The following is a 20,751-nucleotide window of genomic DNA, read 5'->3' as shown; positions in this document are numbered from 1 at the left end:
TTCCTTGAGGGTACATGATCCCCAAGTTAAAAATGCCTCAGGGACAACATCCTTCTCCTGTGACAACTTGCATGTCTGATATTTATCTGCCAGCTATGGACCCCAAATGTAACTGCGAGAATGGTGGCTCTTGCACCTGTTCAGACTCCTGCAAATGCAGATTGTGCCAGTGTACCTCCTCCAAGAAAAGCTGCTGCTCCTGCTGCCCAGTAGAATGTGCCAAGTATGCCCAGGGCTGTGTCTGCAAAGGCCCCCAGACTGAGAGTTGCAACTGCTGCCATTGATGTTCCCACATCCCTTTGCCTGTGTGGGGACCAATTTTTAATTGGGGAGTGCTAGCTAAGCGGCTTGCCCCAATATTGTGGCAAGGAAAGAGACCAGCAGCCTCCCTCAAAACAGAACAAGATTTCTTTTAACAAGAACAAACTTTAAAAAAAAAACAAACAGGATCAGTAGGATCAAGGGAAAGGAAATAAAATGGGGAAAGGGAAATTATAATGCCTGAAAAAATACCACCGCCCAGGAATCAGCTGAAAATACGCAGCAGAACGCCTGTCGCTTCCAGCTTCCACCTAGAATGCCCAATTCTCCTCCCCCAAACCTAGAAACATCCCACACAGCCCCAACCAATGGGATGGTCGCTCTGACAGTCACATGACTGCCCTCACTAGGCTTCCAATCATTATAATTTTGCCAGGCCCATGTGGGCATCGGGGAGTGGTGATGACGTGAGGTGCCAGAGCCCCAGCAACGGCTACAACCAGTGGGTGGAGCACCAGGCATAAAAGCCTCAAATAACAATTAATTCTTTACACCTGTAAATGGAAGAATTTATACAGACCTAAATTATTTTTATACACCATGGGTGTGTCTTTTACTGTTTTTCTATGAAATGTTTGAATTGAAATAAACTTGATAAATAAAAATTTTTAAATGCCTCAGGTAGATGATCTATGAAGTCCCTTCCAGCTCTAAGTCTATGATCACGATGACCATTTGGGGCTTCTTTTAAAGTTCATCTAGTCCCCTCTTTTCCTTCTACAAATGAGGAACTGAGGCCCAGAGAGTTCAGGTGACTTGCCCAGAGTTACTCAGGCCAGAAATAGAACCAAACCTCCTTACTTTTCCCCTGTGATTCCTCTCTCTCCCTAAAAGTACTGGATTTTCTTAAATATGTTGTTCATAAGGACTTCAAATATCATACCTCAGCTAAAATTCTCAAGATAATACCCAGCATTGAAATCTCCCAAAGGTTTAGGTCTATAGAACAATACAAACCACCTCTTTAATTTTGTGTGACCCTGAAGGTTTGGTCATTGTTCTTCTTTATATGCATTCTCATAAGGAGTTTGTCCATTCAAGTTATCTTAGTTGCTCGGCAAATGAAAACTTATAACTCTCTCTCTCTCTCTCTCTCTCTCACACACACACACACACACACACACACACACACACACACACACACACACACACACTCTTTCTCTCTCTCTCATATCCCATCCCTAGTGTGTGGCCCAGTACCACCTAACACTACTATGCATGTCTTAAATTGTACCTCTCCCCCCGCCCCCCAACTAGATTGCTCATCTTCCCAGTGCATGCTGGGGCCCTGCCATCTTCCTGGTAGCGTCCTCTCAAATGAGCAGTAATCAGCAGTGCCCACGGGAGCATCTGCTCAAGGATTCACTGTTGGGTTCTGGGCATACAACAAAATCAAAGAAATGATCTGTACTTAAAGGGCAAATCACCAAGTCCCATTGAGCCCTCTGTAATTTTTCTGGGATTTGCCCTATTCCTCTCATTGGCCAGAGGGAGAAAAGAGAGGGACCTTTATTAGGAAGGAAAACGTGATACCAGGCCAGAGCACTTCTGTTTTTGTTGTTGTTGTTGTTTTGTGGGGCAATGGGTGTTAAGTGACTTGCACAGCGTCACACAGCCAGTAAGTGTCAAGTGTCTGAGGCAGGATTTGAACTCAGGAACTCCTGAATCCAGGGCCGGTGCTTTATCCACTGCGCCACCTAGCCACCCCCAGAACACTTCTGGATGGATTGTTGCCATTGTGTGGGGAAGAATGGGAGGCATCTGGAAGAAGCCCCTTATGCAGAGTCTCATAACATTGGTGACCTTATGTAGTTATGTTTGGTTGTGTGCTATTACTGTGTATTTCTGTGTCATTTAGCTTAAACTTTACAGTCCTAGAAGAGATTCCTTCTATTTTAATTTCCACAGAAAGTTCACAATAGTGAGTAGTCAGGAATATTGTTGATAATGATCTGTTTACCCTTTACTTTTCCCTATTTTCCTGTCATCAGTTTCCATTTTGGCTCTCATCATAAATTCATAGATACTTTGATAAGCCCATTGCCTTAAAAGGAAACTCCAGCAGGCCTTGGGATAGCATGTATAGGTGGTCACCATCAGTTTTGGTTTGGGATAAAAAGAAGAGCCATAGAGAAAACCAGAACTGCATTAGTCTCTAAGAAAAATGTTCCCCCAAACTATCTAATCATGGTAACAAACGTACCTGGTAGGTAGGCTGACCTGGAGATTCTGTCATATCCCTTCTCACTCCTTTCAAGGCTCTGGGAGGGCCTATCCCATCACCTTTCTCACCAAGAAATCCTACCTTTCTGGTTGCAGGTGGAGTGGAGAGGAAGTGTTGGCTTAACCATGGTGGATTTTAGTTTGTTCAACTTGTCTGATGACCAGGTTGATACTATTCCCCTTGGTTCTTCTCCCTTTTTCCTCCTCCTCTGCTTTTAAATTTCTTTGAGGTCTCTGTGGGTCATGCAGCCAGCCATGAGATAAAAAAAAAATATTTTGGGTTTCTATTATTCTGATTAGATTAATCTACAGTAGTTGACTGAGCCCTGAAATCTACCCTGTCTCCTGTTCTCTGCACTGATTTTGCTCTTTTCTTTTGTCTTTCACCTACCATATTCTGAGTTTGCACATTTCCCAGTCATTAAAACACCTATATTCATTCAAGTCTGCCTTCGTACGGCTTGAAGGTAACCCTCCTTAGCTCATGAAGGTTTTGCCAGTGAAATTCAAGGTCTGGTAAGTTGTACTAACCTGGAGAAGTTTCCAGTGTGCACCTGGTGATGTCCTGTATGTCCATGGTCTAAGGAACAACCTCAACACTTATGCCATGTGGCCCTAAGTAAGTTATTTAAACCTGTTTGCCTCAGTTTCCTCATCTGTAAAATGGCCTGGAGAAGGAAACAGCAAACCACTCCAATATCGCTGCCAAGAAAACCCCAAATGGGATCAACAAGGAGTATCTTTGCCATCTCCTTCTCCAGACCAAGAATGACAAGTAATAAATCCAGAAATTTCTAAGGGCCATAATTAAGTACACACAAAAGCTCTGGGCTTAGAGAGGAAAGACAATTAAGGTTATATGTCTTAAAGGCAGCTAGTACCATATATCTGAAAAACAGAACTACTGGGAATGTTGAACAAGTCATGGCATGTGAAGATGATGGAATTCTATTGTGCTATAAGAAATGATGATGTTTGAGAAAAACATGGGAAGACACATGAACTGATGCAGAGTGAAGTATGCAGAACCAGGTGAACCGTTGACACAGTACCATGAGTATTATAAAGATAATCAACTTTGAAAGACTTAGTAGCTGATCAACACAATGAGCAGCCACAATTCCAGAGGACTCATGTTGAAACATGCTGTCTCCCTCCAGACAGAGAACTGGTGGACTGAGAGTGCAAATCAAAGTATATTTTATCCTCTTTCTTTTTTTTCTTTTCTTTCTTTCTTTCTTTCTTCCTTTCTTTCTTTCTTTCTTTCTTTCTTTCTTTCTTTCTTTCTTTCTTAACATGGCTAATGCAGAAATTCATTTTGCGTGACCATTCCAATTTTTAATGGGTTTTATTTTTCTTGTCTTCTCAACAGGTAGAGAAGGGAAGAGATTGGGAATTATCTGATCAAAAAAAATGTAATGAAGTGGGGGGTGGGGATTAAAAGAAGAGAGTCCCAACCCATCCCCATCTGCCCATCCTGTGTGCCTTTTGTCCCTGTCTACCCATAAATCCCCCAGATAGTGTCCATCTGATGTAGAGGGCCTCTCTTGTTCTTTTGATATTTGATGGATACTGGTAGAATTCGTGGCTAGTCTATCCATTATTGTACTTGAAATGTTTCAAAGCACTTTGTGAAAGTTGTCCTGCCGATGTCTAAATTGAAGACGGGAGAGAATGACATAGAAAATACTGTCTGGCCCGCCTCCTTTTCTGTGCTACTCAATCAAATCTGTGTTATCTAGGTGTTGAATAAGTTTAACCCCAATCCCCTCACACCGCCCTGGTCCAAGTAGGAGAGCGTGACATTTTTCTTCATCATTTTCCAAAGGCATTAGTGACCTGAGAACCAAAAAGAATTTTAAAGGCTCTCAACAGCAGCAGCAGTAGCCGACATATGTATGTACACTATGAGTGCAGCAGAACACTAGACATGTGGCAGAGGAACCCATTCCAGTCCTTAGAGGACAACAGTCTAGTTGGGGACATAGAACACATGCATAAGTAATTTAGGATAGCACCTGATTACATCAATTTTAGTGCACATGAACATTACAGACAATATGGGAAGGGGGAAGAGCTATTGTTTCATTCTCACAGAAGACCCACAACATCAGGGTGATGTCATGACTGAATTGGAATTAAGCAAAGGAGGACTGTGCAAGGTCACCAACCTCACTCTCTCCTCCAGAGCCATCTGGGTCCAGTGGCAAGATACATATCAGGACAACTGAAGATGATCCTGGATGTTTAAGGCAGTTGGGGTTAAGTGACTTGCCCAGGATCACATAGCTAGTAAGTGTCTGAGGTGAGATTTGAATTCAGGTCCTCCCAACTTCAAGGCCAATGCTCTCTCCACTGTGCCACCTAGCTGCCAAAGGGGAAAGAGCACTGAGGCAGGCTCATGGTTTTCCTGAGGATTTCTCCATATGTATCACCTCTCACTGGGGGAGATTTCCGCCCTCCTTAAAAAATATATCTGATGGGGCAGCTAGATGACGCAGTGGATAGAGCACCGGCCCTGGAGTCAGGAGGACCTGAGTTCAAATCCGGCCTCAGACACTTGACACTTACTAGCTGTGTGACTCTGGGCAACTCACTTAACCCCAATTGCCTTACCAAAAAAAAAAGAAAGAAAAATAAAGAAAGGAAAAAAAAAATATATCTGTAAAGAGAACTGTATGATACCTTTGTAAATATGCCAAGAAAGCAGTGACTGAGGCCAGAGGTACAGAAATATTCCTAATCCAAGCTTTTCTTCAGGCGTCAAATCATACCGAAGTAGCAGGAAAATAAACAAAGCTTACAAAGTTGCCTCATCCCATGGGCCAGGGAATTCCCACATGCATTGTGATTAGACTATTTAACTGAAGAGGCCCAGCAGCCTTGGATTTGTCATTTCTGAGTCACTTTGGATGCTAGGTTCCATTTTGGCCACCTATAAACACCAAAGAGAAATTACATTGTGCAAAAGCAAGCTAAAATTCAGTGAGTGTCTCCTGTTTGGAGCCTCCATGAAATAAACTTTTCTCTTCCATCATTTTAAGCCCAGATTTCTAATAGTGAAAAGCCTGGAAAGTTCTTTCTCATCCTGTCTCCGCCACTATGTCACTTAACTTCTCACAGCCTCCATTTTTCTTCTCTTTATAATAAGGGGGGTGGGGTTATTTTCTTCCCAATTCCTTCCAGCACCAACATATTCTTGTAATCTCCACAAGTTTGCAAATAGAAGCTGCCTATTACCAGCCTTAGTGCAGACAGAAGGTATTAAAGAGCCTTGCTTCCCTTCACTTTCTCTAAGATACCTTTGGGAAACTAAAAAGAAAAGCTCCCAAATTGTGGGAAAGAGCGCTTTGTTGCTGAATGCAATTGAAATGACCCCCAAAGCCAAGCTGAGTTTAACATGGGCTGTCTATATTAGGGCTAGGCAGGTTCGTGGTCTGAACACATGTAGCAAAGGGACGATCACAGGTCTGATTAGAGTACCTCAGCATTTTAATTCTCTCTCTTCCAAGGGCAGTCAGCCCTGCCTTAAACCACGGGGGTTTGGTAGCTCTTCTTCCCTTGTCTTTTGCTCCGGCCATTGTCATAAAGGCTGGTACGTCAGAGCCACTGAGGCGATTTATCTAATCCCATACTGAGATGGGTGTGTGTTTGTGTCTAAAATCCCTGTATTGAGATGTTGGGGCATTTAAATTGGTGACAGATTCGGGGTACATGCTGACAGTGGTGGTAGAATGTGGCAAAGTTTTCAAGATGAATAATCCCGGTTACTGATTACTGATTAGTTAATCAGCTGTCATCGTGCCTCAGATACCTTTGAGAATCATCCTTGGCTCCATCACATAGCAAAGGCCTGGAGAGCCTCATCTCTCATCTTGAAGGAGAGCCTGGGACAGGGTTGCCTAAGGGCAATTGTTTGGATGAGTGCTGACTCTCTGGCTCATCATCAGATTGGCCTGGGACAGGGAGCCTCATGATTTCTGCAAGGTCACCAGCCTCTCTTTTCACACCAATGGGGGCAACTGGTTAAATAAAAATGGCAGCCAATAAATGTTGGCTCTGAAAACATTCTCTACCTCCACTTGATAACCTTTTCATTCTGGTTTAAATCTATTCCCTCAATAGTAAAAATCAAACAGCATTGGGCTTGGCCACATGGGGAGTTCATATAAATCACTGATTAGCTACAGTGAATAGGGGCATCAATGTAATCCATCAACTCCTTTATCACAGACTATGAGTTTTAGCTGGACAACTAACATTATATTTGTGAAATGAGCGATATGTCCCTTGAGTTATTGATGTGGCAAGAAAACCAAGTGGAGAAGAGAGAACCTTGGCTTCTGACTTTGTTGCTGTTCCTTAGAACACTAGGGTGCTGTTTCCTAGCCAGTACCTTTGGCATACTTTGCCTCCCAGAGGTGGCCTGGGTGACTCCTCATTCATTCACCTTTGCCATTGTTGACAAGGAGACTAGAGGTGGTGGCAGCTATGATGAAGAAAGGGAGCAGCATGGGGTGTGAGTGCGCTTGCTGCTGTTCTGTGTATGGTGCAGCTACTCTCCAGCCTCAGAAATGTTAGCAGAGACTGTCTTTGGGCAAACAGAGCCCAGCCCCTCCAAACTCCAGTTAAATAGGAGGAAGTCCTTCCATACCAACGATCGCCAAATGGAGGAAGGGGGAAGTACGCTTAGATGGAAAGCTCAGTGTCCTTGGTGTCTTCAGAGTCCAGAGTGACCCTCATCCTTTGTCCTTTGTCTCTACAGGCTTGGTGCAGATTCCGGTGAGCATGTATCAGACTGTGGTAACTAGCCTGGCCCAGGGGAACGGTCCGGTCCAGGTGGCCATGGCACCGGTGACTACCAGGATAGCAGACAGTGCTGTCACCATGGATGGCCAGGCCGTGGAGGTGGTGACGTTGGAACAGTGACACTGGCCTGGGTCAGGGGCCGTTTTCTATTCTACGACAAAGAAGTTTTTTACACGTTTGCAGAAGTGTGATCAGGCACCATTAAGTCTCCCAACGTTGGAAGCAAGTCTTGTTATCCTTTTTTTTTAAAGGAAAAAAAAGGGGGGGAGCAGAGGACACATAAAATGGCATTTTTTTTAAAGCACCACTCTTGATTTTCTGATGCAGTGGAGTTAAGTGCAACGTTGCCGATTTCACTGTCCAGAAAAGGCCAAATTGTGGCAGGACTCCTTTCTGCGGAAACGTGTGTATATACATGTGTGTGTGTGTGTATGGAAAAAAATATATGTATATGTGTACATAAGTATATACACATTTACATATATATGAAATATATATGTGTGTATATATGTATATATATGAGAAACCCACATTAAATTAGCTGTATGAAATCAAGGTGAGCTGTGGAAAAAGTAATTCACCCAGTTTAGTGGGTGGTAGGTTACACAGCTAGACACAGTTGCTCTGCTATATGTTTCTACCAGGGCCATGCATTGAGCTACTGACAGACTCAGGCAGAGGTGGCCATGCCCTCTGAGAAAGCTGCCCTACAAATGGCAGCAAAATCTTTCTACTGGACTCACCCCAAGGAAAGGAACAGCAGAGTGGGGTGGATTTGGCAGTGTCCACAGGCAGGCAGGGACTGACACTCCTTGGGGGGAGCTCCCTCCTCCACCTCCCTTGGAAAACCCTTTGTTAATCTCATGGCAATTTCGATTTTGCTTTGGTCAGCCCTGGTTTTTTGGTCTTATCCGTATGAACTGAAGAATAGCAAAGATAGGTAAGATTTGAGGAAACGTATGTGTGTATATGTTAAAGAGAGTTTGTGAAAGAGAAAGAGTGTGTGTGTGTGTGTGTGTGAGAGAGAGAGAGAGAGAGAGAGAGAGAGAGAGAGAGAGAGAGAGAGAGAGAGAGAAATTGGGAGAGAGAGTGAGAGACAGAAGAAAGGTGGGGAAAATCTTCAAAGAATAGGAGGTACCAACTACCTAAAATGATTTCTTTCCTGCAACTTTGTGGCTTCACAATATTAAACCCCAGAACTGAAAGGTACGTCTGATTCATATGACTGTTACTGATGATATTGGGTTAGAGTAAAAGAAAACAAATGAACCAAGGAGAGTGTGTGTTCCCCACCCTCCAAGACTTTGATTCCCTTTCATTTTCTCTCTGCTTAAGTGACTTTGGAGATAGGAGTGGAGGGTTTGCATTTGCACCCCAGGATCCTGGACAACACAGGTCCCACACCTGTCCCAGCAGGCCCTGTACAGCTTTCCTGCCCCTAACAGTGGTTGTTTGATCTGTATATTCTTTTCACTCTATTAAACACGATTTCCCTGCTGCAAGCGTTGGATTTCCAGTGGCAGATGATCACTCGAATTCCCAGTGAGCCAAACCTTTGCTCCTTGAACACAGAAACCCCTCTTCCTCCCTCCTCCCAGACCCCCCTCCCTCTCCCAGTGTGTGCAGCAGCGTATGTATTTAATGTTTTTTTAATACAACATTAAGAGATTCTTCATGTCTTGCTCAGCCTTTGAGAAAGTTTCAGATTCTCGGATTTGCTTGTTTTATATGAAGCTATCCAATGTTCTTTGTATGTTTTTTTCTGTACGTATTGGGGGGAGGGGGAACATTTACATATAAACAGTCCTAAGTCTACAGTTTGTTATTTTTTTAATTATTATTATTATAATTATAATTATTTTTTATTGTCATTGTGAAGATGTCCAGTGGCTTTAAAGTCCTTGTTTCCTTTGTGGTGAAATAACCTCCTGGTAGTTTGGGAGATTGCCAAGAAGATGGAAAAAAAATTGCAAAAATCCAGTAGCAGAGCATGGAATCTGTGTTGTTTTCCCATTCTGTTTATTACTGCCTCATTCAATAAATAGTTACAGATGTGGCTACAGGAAGTGGGGATGTGAGTTCATCTCTGGTGGGTGGGGAGTCATGGGATGGATCTTGGCCTCTGAGACAAATAAACTACCTTTTAGGAGTGACTTTTATATCTGTGGAAAATATTTGATGTTTTAAGGTAAGATTCATCGCTACCCTTAAGGTTATCTAGATTATATTAACTATTTAATTTCCTGAGAAATTGAAAAATAATCACCTTTGAATCAGGACCCATAGCTCCCATTGGTGTTGCCATTTGGATATCTTGCAAGAGATCTCAAGGGAGGAAACATGAAAGGCAGGTTATCCTGACCAGGGAGGGGTTGTTAAATGTCACAATGGGTTATTTTCTCTCAAAATACGACAACCCCCCCCCAATCCTCCCCCCTTGCCCCCAGCCAGCATTCCACAACATAGCTGTCTTCTTCAAGTATTTGAAAGGTTGTCATCCTGTAAAGGAGGATTTGGGGGCCCTAGGGGCCAGAGCCGAAAACAGAAGCTTTTCGTCTTTATCTAAAGGAAAGAACTTTCCAGCCATCGGACCTGTTCCAGTGTGGAGATTAGCTGCCTCCTCTCCCTCGCTGGAGGTCTTCAAGCCAAGCCTGACCACCCGGGGCGTGTTGTGGAGGGGTTTCTTGTTCAGTGTATGGGTTGGCTGAGACGTATTCAAATTCTGTGATTCAACACCATTCTTCTCATTCATCCTGATGAGGATTCATTTGACGTGACATGGAAGACCCTTAATATAGAGTAGGCCTGTAGACCAAAGAAATTTGAGAACCATCAGAATGAGTTACCATGGGAAGGTGGGGAATCTTTCTAAAGGGATCTTTAAAGAAAGATTCTTATCCAAATGGGGTATTTGTCATTGCTGTGACTAAAGGCAAGGAATAGATTAGCAATCTGCTGTGTACTAGCTTCTGGCATAGTGCCTTGCACAGAGGTAGGAGTTCAATACGAATTTTGTGAATTGATGTAACTGAAGTCTACAAAACCATGACAAGGTGTGAAGAGGGCAAACACATATGTGTTCCCCAAATTCCAAGGCTAGAAGGACACGTATAAAGCTCATAAGACATCATATTGCTTCAAATAGATACTATTCTTCCCCTTATATAAAACCTGATTTTTAGCTTCCAGCCAAGATGGCTGCCTGAGTGGGAAGTAGATCCCATATGCCTATATTATCCACTCCAGCAAAACTCTGAAGTTTGTACCACCCCAAATAATGATCCAAGAAATCTAATGAGAAACTTCTACTCCAGAACTGCATAAGAGGTCAGCTAGAATCCTGAGGACAATAGAAAAGGGGACCATAAGCAAAGACAGAACCAGGGTAGGGCAGCATCCCAGAAATAGGTCAGGAACACGTGTAACCTGCAAAGCTCTATGTCTAGAAGAGCAGAAGCTCCGCAGAGCAAGTCCCAGCATAAGGGTCTTAGAAGCCTCAGAATAGATAGCTGTAAGCACCCAGCGTAGTGCCTCAGTGCTCAGGCTGAGAAACCCCAGGCCCGAGGGGTCTGAGGGACCAGAGAAGTCTCTAAAGAGCCAGGCCTCTAAACCTTGAAAATCTTGGGGAGCCTAATACCAGGAGGTAGTAGAGACCAGCAGAAATACAGCCCAGAATAAGAACAAGCAGGACCTACTATCCCACCCAAAGTACAGCTTGGAGCAAAACCTGACCCTGTCACAAAGCCCCAACTCAGGAACAAAAGCTGGAGAGGTAAGTAAAAAAAATACCAACCATTGTCCAAAAGTGTTACCAATCTAGAAATCACCAAAAAAAGAAGGTGGAACTACCAAACAATTGCAAACAGAGACTTAGAGGAAAAATAAGTGTTTTCCACAAGCACCATATGTACACCTAGAAGAAATGAAGTGAGATAAAAATGAAATAAAAACTGGCAGAAAGAATTGAAAGAATAAATAGCTTAGAAGAAAATGTGGGGGGCAGCTAGTGGATAAAGCATAGGTTCTGGATTCAGGAGGCCCTGAGTTCAAATCTGGCCTCAGACACTTGACACTTACTAGCTGTATGACCCTGGGCAAGTCACAACCCTCATTGCCCCACAAAATAACAACAACAACAACAACAAAAAGAAAATGTGATAAACCTAACCCAAGAAATGTACTAGAATAGACCAAACAGAAATATATAACTTTGAAACAGCAAGAAATATTAGAATAGGGGCGTGGAGCCAAGATGTCAGAGGAAAGACATTAAATGCACAGAGCTCCTGATACCATTACCCCAAAAACAGCAATAAAAGAACCCCTGGAGCAGAAAAACCCACGAAAGTACAGGCTGAGATTATTTTCCAGCTATAGATAGATTACATGGGGCTGTGCTGGGCTATAAATTTGGGCTATAAAGTCCAAACCCATGATCATGCCAGCAGAAACCCCAGGCATGCCGCACCTGGGGAATTTACCCCAGAACCTCTGAATCAGCTATAGCACCAGCATCTTCTGAAACTGAGCATTCAGTCGGGTGAGAGGGCTGAAAGGCTGGCTGGCCATGGGAGTGGGGGGAAGTGCTGGGGTATCAGTGGGAACTAGGGAGGAATTCAGCTGTCCCATCCCAGTGGGGAACCAGGAAGAAATCCTGAGCTGCAGGAGGCCCAGGTCAGGATGGGGTGCAGGCTCATCGAAGCTAAGAACCACACCACAGAAAGCTTTGCTGGTTGATTGTTTAGTAAGTAGACTTGAGGTTATCTTTGGACCAGAGAACAGGCCAGGTGAGAGTAAAACCTGCCCTCCCTCAAACCAAAACACCTGGGACCCTCTGAAGGTGGGAACAGTAGCATAGCCGATTGGCAGGGCCCCCCAGTGGAGAGCTTAAAGACAAGTAAAAGATGAGAAAGCAAAGAAAGTTCAGAACTATAGAAAGTTTCTTCAGCAACAAGGAAGATCAAGGTGCACCCTCAGATGAAGAAATCAACCACAGGGCCCCTACATCCAAAGCTTCCAAAAAATATATGAACTGGTCTCAGGCCATGGAAACTCTCAAAAGGGACTTTGAAGAGAAAATGGGAGAGATAGAAGGAAGATATAGAGAGAGGGAGGAAAGAATGGAAAGAGAAATGAGAGCAATGCAGGAGTCATGAGGAAAAAAGTCAACAGTTTGAAAAGTCAAATGGAAAAGGAGATTTTTTAAAAACTGCCTGATGAAAATAATTGCCTAAGAATTAGGATTGAACAAATGGAAGCTAGTGACCTTATGAGAAACCAAGAAATGGTAAAGCAAATACAATTGAATGAAAAGAGAGCAATGTGAAATATCTCCTTGGAAAAACAGCTGACCTGGAAGATAAATCCAGGAGAGATAATTTGAAAATCACTGGACTACCTGAAAATCATGACCAAAACAAGAGCTTAAACACCATCCTCCAAGAGATTATGAGGGGAAATTGCCCTGATATTCTAGAAGCAGAAGCTAAAATAGAAATTGAAAGAAACCACTGATCACCTCCTGGAAGAGATCCCAAAAGGAAAACCTCCAGGAATATTATAGCCAAATTTCAGAACTCCCAGGTCAAGGAGAAAATATTGCAAGCAGCTAGAAAAAAAGGAATTCAAATACTATGGAGCTCCAATAAGGATAAAGCAAGATCTAGCAGCTTCTACATTAAAGGACCAGATGGCATGGAATATGATATTCCAGAGGGCAAAGGAACTGGGACTACAGCCAAAAATCATGTACCCAGCAAAACAGATTATAATCTTTCAGAGGAAAAAAATGGGACTTCAATGAAAAAGAGGACTTTCAGGCATCTGTGATGAAAAGACCTGAACTGAATAGAAAATTTGACTTTCAAACACAAGACCCTGGAGAATAATAAAAAGGTAAACAGGGAAAAGAAATCACAAGGGACATTAAAAGGTTAGACTGTTTACATTCATACATGAGAAAATAATACTTCCAACTCATAAGAACTTTTTCAGTAAGGAATATACAGAGGACACAGGTCTGAACTGAATATGAAGGGATGGTATTTGTAAAGCATTTATTTTGTGTGTATCCTTGTTCTTTGTGGAGCAAACAGGGTGGGTTGTCTAGTGTCTGGGGCCAGATCTGGGCTCTGGGTCTCCTGGGCCCAGGGCTGGTGCTTTGTCCGCTGCGCCACCTAGCTAACCCATGATGACATCTTTAAAATAAGGTTGAGGGGTAAGAGGAATAGACTGTGGGAGGGGGAAGGGAAGGGGTGGAATGGGGAGAGGTAGCTCACATGAAGGAAACAAAAAAGCTTATGGAGGGGAGGGGAAGAGGGAGAAGGAGTAGGGGAGTGAGTGAACCTCATTATCATTAGAATTGGCTCAAAGAAGGAATAACATACATACTCAAGTGGGTATAGTAATATATTTTTGCCCTAAGGAAAAGTGGGAGGAGAAAGAGATGGGGGGGGTAGGGAGAAGAGGGGAAGGAGGGAAGGGAAGTTTGGGGGAGGGAGCTGTAAAAAGCAAAACACTTTCGAGGAAGGTGAAGATGTTCTGCATAACACCACATGTATGACATATATTGAATTGCTTGATTTCATAGGGAGAGTTGAGGAGGGAGGGAGGAAGAAAAATTTAGAAAACAGAATTAGCTCAAAGACTTTAACCACATCAGAGTGGGTGCAAAGAGGGAATAACACACACACCCAACTGGGAAGAGTAATCTATTTAACCCTACAGGAAAGTAGGAGGGGAAGAGGATAAGGAGGGAAGGGTGAATGAAGGGAAGGTAGAGCGGGGGAGGGGGGCAGTCAGTAGCAAAACACTTTTGAGGAGGAATAGGTCAAAATAAGATAGACAATAGAGTAAATATCATTGGAACGAATGGGATGGAGTGAAATAGTTATGATTACTACAATATCAAAACGTATGGTACCTACTCTGCTGGGCTATTGTGAAGAAAATTCTCGGTCAAGTTCAAGGTACCATATAAAAATTATGATGAACAGGATGCTATCAGAAAAACCTGGAAAGACCCACATGAACTGAAGCAGAGAGAAATGTACTGTATACAAAATAACAGCATTAGTGTAAGATGATCTGCTGGGAAGCACAGGGTTATTTTCAGCAAGGCAATAATCCAATATGACTCTGAAGAAATTTTGAAAATTGCAGTCCATCTGCAGAGAAAGAACTGATAGTAACTGAAAACAGACTGAAACACATTTTTTTGACAATTCCTTAATCTGAAGTTTTTTTATCTGTTTTCTCTCACAATCTAGCTAATGTAGAATTGTTTTCCATGACTACTCATGTATAATTTATATTGAATTGTTTGACTTCTTGGGGTGGGGGTGGAGAGGAAGGGAGGAGGAGAAGTTGGAACACAAAGTTGTAAAAAAAAATTGATGTCAAAATTTGCTTTTACATGACATATAAAATAAAATGAGCAGGACCAGAAGAACAATAAGGACAGCAGCATTATAAAGGAAAATATCTTTGAAAGACTTAAGAACTGATTAAGTGACCAAACATATCTCTAGAGGACATGAAGCATGTTGCCTACCTCCTGAGAGGTAATGGACTCAAGATTCAAAAATAAACAGTTTTGACATTTCTTCTGTATGGATTCATTTTATTTGCTGTGGTTTTGTCACAAGAGTTTTCCCCCTTTTTTATATGAAATTTTACTGGGGGGGGGCAGTTACTGTAGTGGTGTGCTTCCAGCCCCCCCACCACACACCCAAAGAGGGCCATTGAAATATCTTTTCAAATGCACAGAAAAGGACAGAAATTCAGAAATGTATAAAAATATACCATTTGGTATGAAATGGAGAGTCATGGATTCATATTGAATCATTTTTGTGTTTCTGTTTAGAAGTCATTTTTCTGGTATTTGGAATTTTTTAAAATTTTAATTAAAAAAAAACTTCAGTGTAGTATAAAATTCTACTCAGCACTATAGACATACCTTATGTTTTACTTGTCATGGTACCTCTAGTAGAAGTAGTAGGGTCCTAGGTCCTTACCAGTTCACACATTTGCTTAAAAGATCCTTATTGAATGTTTCTACTATCAATATAAGGCAAAGGAGGCAGATTACTCCAGCTTGCATACTTGAAGTGTGTGTGTGTATTAATAGAAGAATTGCTGTCATTGAAAAATAAAATAATTCCCCAGTACTACTACCTCCCTGCCCCAACTCCTACACAACTCGCTACAACAGGTAAAATCCCATTATAAAAAATATGGAGCACTCTAATGGTTTTGTTGTAGTGGAATTCCATTAAAAGGATCATGTTGTTAGAAATCACATGCTTGGTGTGTAGCTCCTAAGATGTGGAAAAGCTCCAGGTGTAGATGGGTGTTGCAGCTGAATTGATCAAATGCTCTAAAAACGTCCTATTAAAGCTCCTGCATGAATTGTTGTGCCTGTGTTGGAAAGAGGGTGAAGTGCTACAGGATATGCGTGATGCCCATATAGTTACTCTTCATAAGAACAGTGGAGACAGGAGTGACTGCAACAACTACAGAGGAATTTCACTTCTCAGTGTCATTGGGAAAATGTTTGCCAAGGTCATCTTGCTAAGACTGCGTAAACTTGCCGACCGTGTTTACCCTGAATCGCAATGTGGCTTTCGAGCAGGGAGGTCAACTATCGATATGATTTTCTCGCTTTGCCAACTGCAAGAAAGGTGCAGAGAACAAAGAAAACCCCTCTTCATTGCCTTCATAGACCTGACCAAAGCTTTTGATATGGTTAACAGAGAAGGTCTTTTCGAAATTCTCTCGAGAATTGGTTGCCCACCTAAACTCCATAGCCTCATTCGTTCCTTTCATTGCAATATGCAGGGTGTTGTTGTACAGTTCTAAGGCAACACCTCTGAAGCATTCAGCATAAACAGCTGAGTCAAGCAAGGATGCGTGCTTGCTCCCACGCTGTTTGGAATTTTCTTCTCCATGCTGTTACGTCATGCTTTTGGTTCATCAACTGATGGCATCTATCTGCATTCCCGGTTGGATGGAGGTCCTCTTCAACGTTTCACGTCTGAGATCCAAAACTAGAGTGAGAGGTAGCACCCTTAGAGACCTGCTTTTTGCCGATGATGCCGCACTTGCCTGTCACTCAGAGCATGAATTGCAGGCCTTGATGGATCGCTTCTCCCAAGCTTGCACGGACTTTGGCCTAACCATTAATCTTAAAAAGATAAAAGTCATGTGTCAGAGTGCTATGTCGCCTCCATTGATACACATCGGTAGCTACCAGTTGGATGTCATAAGCCAATTCTCGTATCTTGGCTCTATTGTCAGTAACAATTTGTCACTTGATTCTGAGATCAATCAGAGGATTGGGAAAGCTACTTCAAACATGTCTAAACTTGCCAAGCATGTCTAGGCAAACAGTAAACTGACAAGATGAACCAAATTTGCCGTCTATAGAGCATGCATCCTGAGTACCTTACTGTATGGCAGCGAAACATGGACTACGTATGCTAGACAAGAGAAGAAGCTTAACAGCTTCCACATGCGCTGCCTTCAGTGCATCCTTGGCATATCTTGGTCAGATAGGATCACCAACACAGAAGTACTCCAACGCGCACAACTTCTGAGCATCTACACGCTACTGAAACAAAAACGGCTTCGCTGGCTCGGTCATGTGCACCACATGCAAGATGGGCACATTCCTAAAGACCTACTCTATGGCGAGTTAGCCTCAGGCCAAAGACCTGCTGGACACCCCCAGCTTCACTACAGAGATGTATGTATACAAGCGAGACTTGAGGGCTCTGGGAATAGACATCGGCAGGTGGGAGGAGATGGCCAAGGACCGTGCCCGATGGAGTTCAGTACTCAGGAGCAGCTTGCGTGCAGCTGAGATGGGCCTTCAAGCTCAGATGGAAGAAAAACGAATGTGACGCAGGAACTGACAGGCAACAGAGAGCACAGTTTTCTGATGTCCTCATTGTGGCAGGAGCTGCAGCTCCCGTATTGGACTGCACAGCCACACTGTGGCCTGTGGCTCTTCAAGGTGCTGATCCATGGTCATCTGTGACTGGTGGAAGCCTACTATGGTGTGTAGGAGCTAAAAATAAAACTGTTGACACACCCAATCTATCTTAAATTAGCAAGAAATGTTCTGAACCCAGTAAGAGGAAGGAGGTGTCATATATGTGGTGATTATTCTAGACTTACTCCCAAGAGTAAGGCTGGTTACATCCCTCCTTCAGGGCTCTTGGGATACCCTGAGGGTTTGGGGATGTCTTTCTCTAATGCTGTTGGCTCAAACCCCCATTCTAGTGTCATTCTTTTTTTTTTTTGAAGGGCAATGAGAGTTGATTGATTTGCCCAGAATCACACAGATAGTAAGTGTCTGATGTCAGATTTGAACTCAGGTCCTCCAGAATCCAGGACCATTACACTACCTAGCTGCCCCCATCTAGTGTCATTCTTCCGTCCCACCACCACCAATTTTAACTACTAGAAATCATAATGATCATGTTCTGTTTAGCCAATTAATATCAGCTTTTCCAAAGGAATGTTTACTTTGAAGATTATAACAAACAGAAATATAAACATACAAACAAAGACATACACCTGAGGAACACTCTTAACAGAGTTTCCCTATACTTTTAAGGGAAAAGTCCCTTTGGTGGCTGGGGTGTATGGGCTCAGACTTAACTCCATTCTAACCCAGTATTCACTCCCCTCCACCAGTCCATTTTCAAATGCGGCATAACTAACAGACAAGTCTTCTGTCAGCTATTATTGAGCTGGGTCCCGAAGATCATTCCTTAGAGCACTGACAGTAGATCTCCTGGTCACTAAACCTGGCTCAGACTCCACCTCCAGGTGGCTTGGTCTCCTTTTTGAAGGTCATGAGGTTGTAGCCATCTTTGCCTAAAACAGAAAAGAACAAATGCCAAGGCAAAGTTTTGAGGATCGAAGCCATAGGCCACATGTCTACCTCAGATGAAGAGAGCTTGAGAGAGGCCTCTCCCATTACCTCATTGTCTCCCTTCTTTTATGAGAATGAAGACAGGAAGGAAGGCATCACACTAAAATAGACTGGCTCTGGTGGACTAAGGTCTTCCTGATGCCTTCTACTTCCAGTTACTCAGCCAATCAAAGGGCTCCTTTTTGTCCAGTAGGTCAGAACCAGTTATAAAATATCTATGTTTGCTCCATATTTCTCCAAGGCACTTCCATCATTTGTCATCAACCCTCTCTGAAAGTTGACTGTCCAGGGTCTTTGTAGGGCATTGCATCACCATGCATGCTGGTTCCTGCTCATCAGCCCCTCATTATACACAGACCTTCCTTTCCCTCCTCTTAGCACCTGTGTTGTTTTTGTGCCTGATTAAGAAACTTCAAGTGGATTTTTCTGGTGGAGGTGATGGAGAATGGTACGATTACATACCTTGGAAAGAAATTAGAAAGTCATTGCTGCTTGGTGGCCAAACAGAAAAGTTAAGAGCTCAGCCTTCCAGTTGTAGACTAAAAAGCAAGGAGCATGGAGTTACTTTGCTTCTAGAGGATGACCATTAAAGGGACAAGGGTCAGAGAAAACATAAGTAGTAGAGAAATTGCTATAGCCCGACTTTAAGGAATGATCTGCTAACCCTGTAAAGTGAAGCTTAGGTGTTCAGGCTGGATCCTTCATGAAGATGGACCAAACTTGAGGCACCCGTCTGTCCATTCTTCACAACCTCAGAGTGGAGGGAGCAAGTTGTGGGAAAGGTTATTTGGATCCTCTAGTGATTTTCCTCACAGTAGTAGATTATGAAATTGCATCCACAAGGAGTGTTGTCTGAAAGTCTATCCAAGCCTGCCAGAAGACTATGAAGCCTTAAGTTTAAATGGAATGCAGGACAATTAGGTGGCACAGTGGATAAAGCATTGGCCCTGGATTCAGGAGGACCTGAGTTCAAATCCGACCTCAGACACTTCACAGTAGCTGTGTGACCCTGGGCAAGTTACTTAAAGATTTTTTTTTTAAGTTTAAATCGAGTGAACAGGTCTAGAGAGGAATCCAGTGGGCACAACTCTAGGTTTTTAAGGGGAAATTGTCGAGATGAATACAAAAATTTGCCCAAAGGCATGGATTTGGATTCCCCCCCAAACTCCTTATCTCTTATCTCTGTCTTGTCTCAGAGGCAAGAGGTCAGCCAGACCTTTCTCATGTTATGTCTTAATTTGTGTCTCCCTGCATAGCTTTAATGATCTGGAGAACCTTCACTATTTTCTCACCTTGCTATAATTACTCAATTAAATATGGAGGACTTTCTTGCAATCATCTCACCATCAGAAGAGACCTAATATCTTGTTTTGGTGCCCTTTGCTTCTTACTATGTGGAGTACAAAAAGTAAATTCCAATTTAGTGAAATCTATTTTCTGGGAACGGGCAGAACAGATGACTCAAGGGCCTTAGAGTAAATCCAGAAATACTAAAATTTCTGATTGCCAACCAACCTACTGTGTCACCATGACCTGGGACTGATTCTCCTCAGACCCTACATTCTTTCCTTCTATAATTTCCTTCTATAACTCACTAGATTGTTTGTTAGCAAGCATTTATTGAGCATCGATTACATTGTGACAAGTAATATCCAAGACAGCAAAGAGTAGCTATAATTCCTCTGTATTATGGAAGAAGAGACTGAGGAACCAACTATCCAGTGACTTGTCCAGTTATCCTTGAAGTCGGTGTGATATTGGCTATGGAAAAGAGGAACCTTGTACTCCCTTTACTTCATGTAATGCTTACAACCATACCATGAAGTATGTAGGTCAAGCATTATTCTTTCCATTTTGCAGATTAGGAAATTGGGGTCCATAAAATGATTTTCCCATCCATATTTACATAGTTAATAAAAGAACCAATACTCAAATCCTAGTTTTGTTGTACAAGTCCATTGTTCTTTCAGCTATGCCATGTTCTCCTAGACAATTATGACTTGTGGGTATGGCTCTTGTTGTCCATCCTTCATTTTTTTTTTTTTTTGGTGAGGCAATTGGGGTTAAATGACTTGCCCAAGGTCACACAGCTAGTAATTGTTAAGTGTCTGAGGCGGGATTTGAATTCAGGTCCTCCTGACTCCAGGGCCAGTGCTCTATCCACTGCGCCACCTAGCTGCCCCCATCCTTCATTTTTGAAGAGGACCAGTGGCATCATCATGGGTGATGTCTTAACTGTACTTGAATTGGATTTAAGTGAAGCAGAATTGCACAAAGTCATCAGCCTCACTCTCTTCCAGTCATCCAAGTCCAGTGGCAAGATGACTGGCAAAGTCCCAGGCTGCAATGAATAACCTTGGCATCTTCTTTATTTGACCAAGCTTTAAGCACTCCATAGTGCCTTCTTCGGCCACCTTCATGGCCACTAGAACAAATTGTTAAAAATTTGTTCATTG

The 20,751-nt window shown here is 42.8% G+C and overlaps 2 protein-coding genes across 2 annotated transcripts in view; both read left to right on the top strand.

Moving 5' to 3' along the window:
• Positions 1 to 9,474, top strand: part of NRF1 (nuclear respiratory factor 1) — a 152,167-nt gene extending 142,693 nt beyond the window's left edge. Inside the window, exon 11 of the mRNA XM_043969200.1 lies at positions 7,310 to 9,474. Coding sequence (XP_043825135.1) covers positions 7,310 to 7,473 — 164 coding nt within the window. The 3' untranslated portion in view covers positions 7,474 to 9,474. The remainder of the gene's footprint in view (positions 1 to 7,309) is intronic.
• On the top strand, positions 96 to 284 carry LOC122730009 (metallothionein-1-like). The gene has a single exon (XM_043969201.1). It carries the CDS (start codon positions 96 to 98, stop codon positions 282 to 284), a length of 189 nt encoding a protein of 62 aa, XP_043825136.1.
• Positions 9,475 to 20,751: the final 11,277 nt, after the last annotated feature.

The sequence above is a fragment of the Dromiciops gliroides genome, chromosome 5, assembly GCF_019393635.1.
Source record: "Dromiciops gliroides isolate mDroGli1 chromosome 5, mDroGli1.pri, whole genome shotgun sequence".
Lineage (NCBI taxonomy): Eukaryota > Metazoa > Chordata > Mammalia > Microbiotheria > Microbiotheriidae > Dromiciops > Dromiciops gliroides.
Note: the sequence above shows the minus strand (reverse complement) of the source record. Positions and strands in the feature narration are given on the sequence as shown.

What these genes read in the sequence shown, in the direction of transcription:
- LOC122730009 (XM_043969201.1), top strand. Translation starts at nt 96, where the DNA reads ATGGACCCCAAATGTAACTGCGAGAATGGTGGCTCTTGCACCTGTTCA.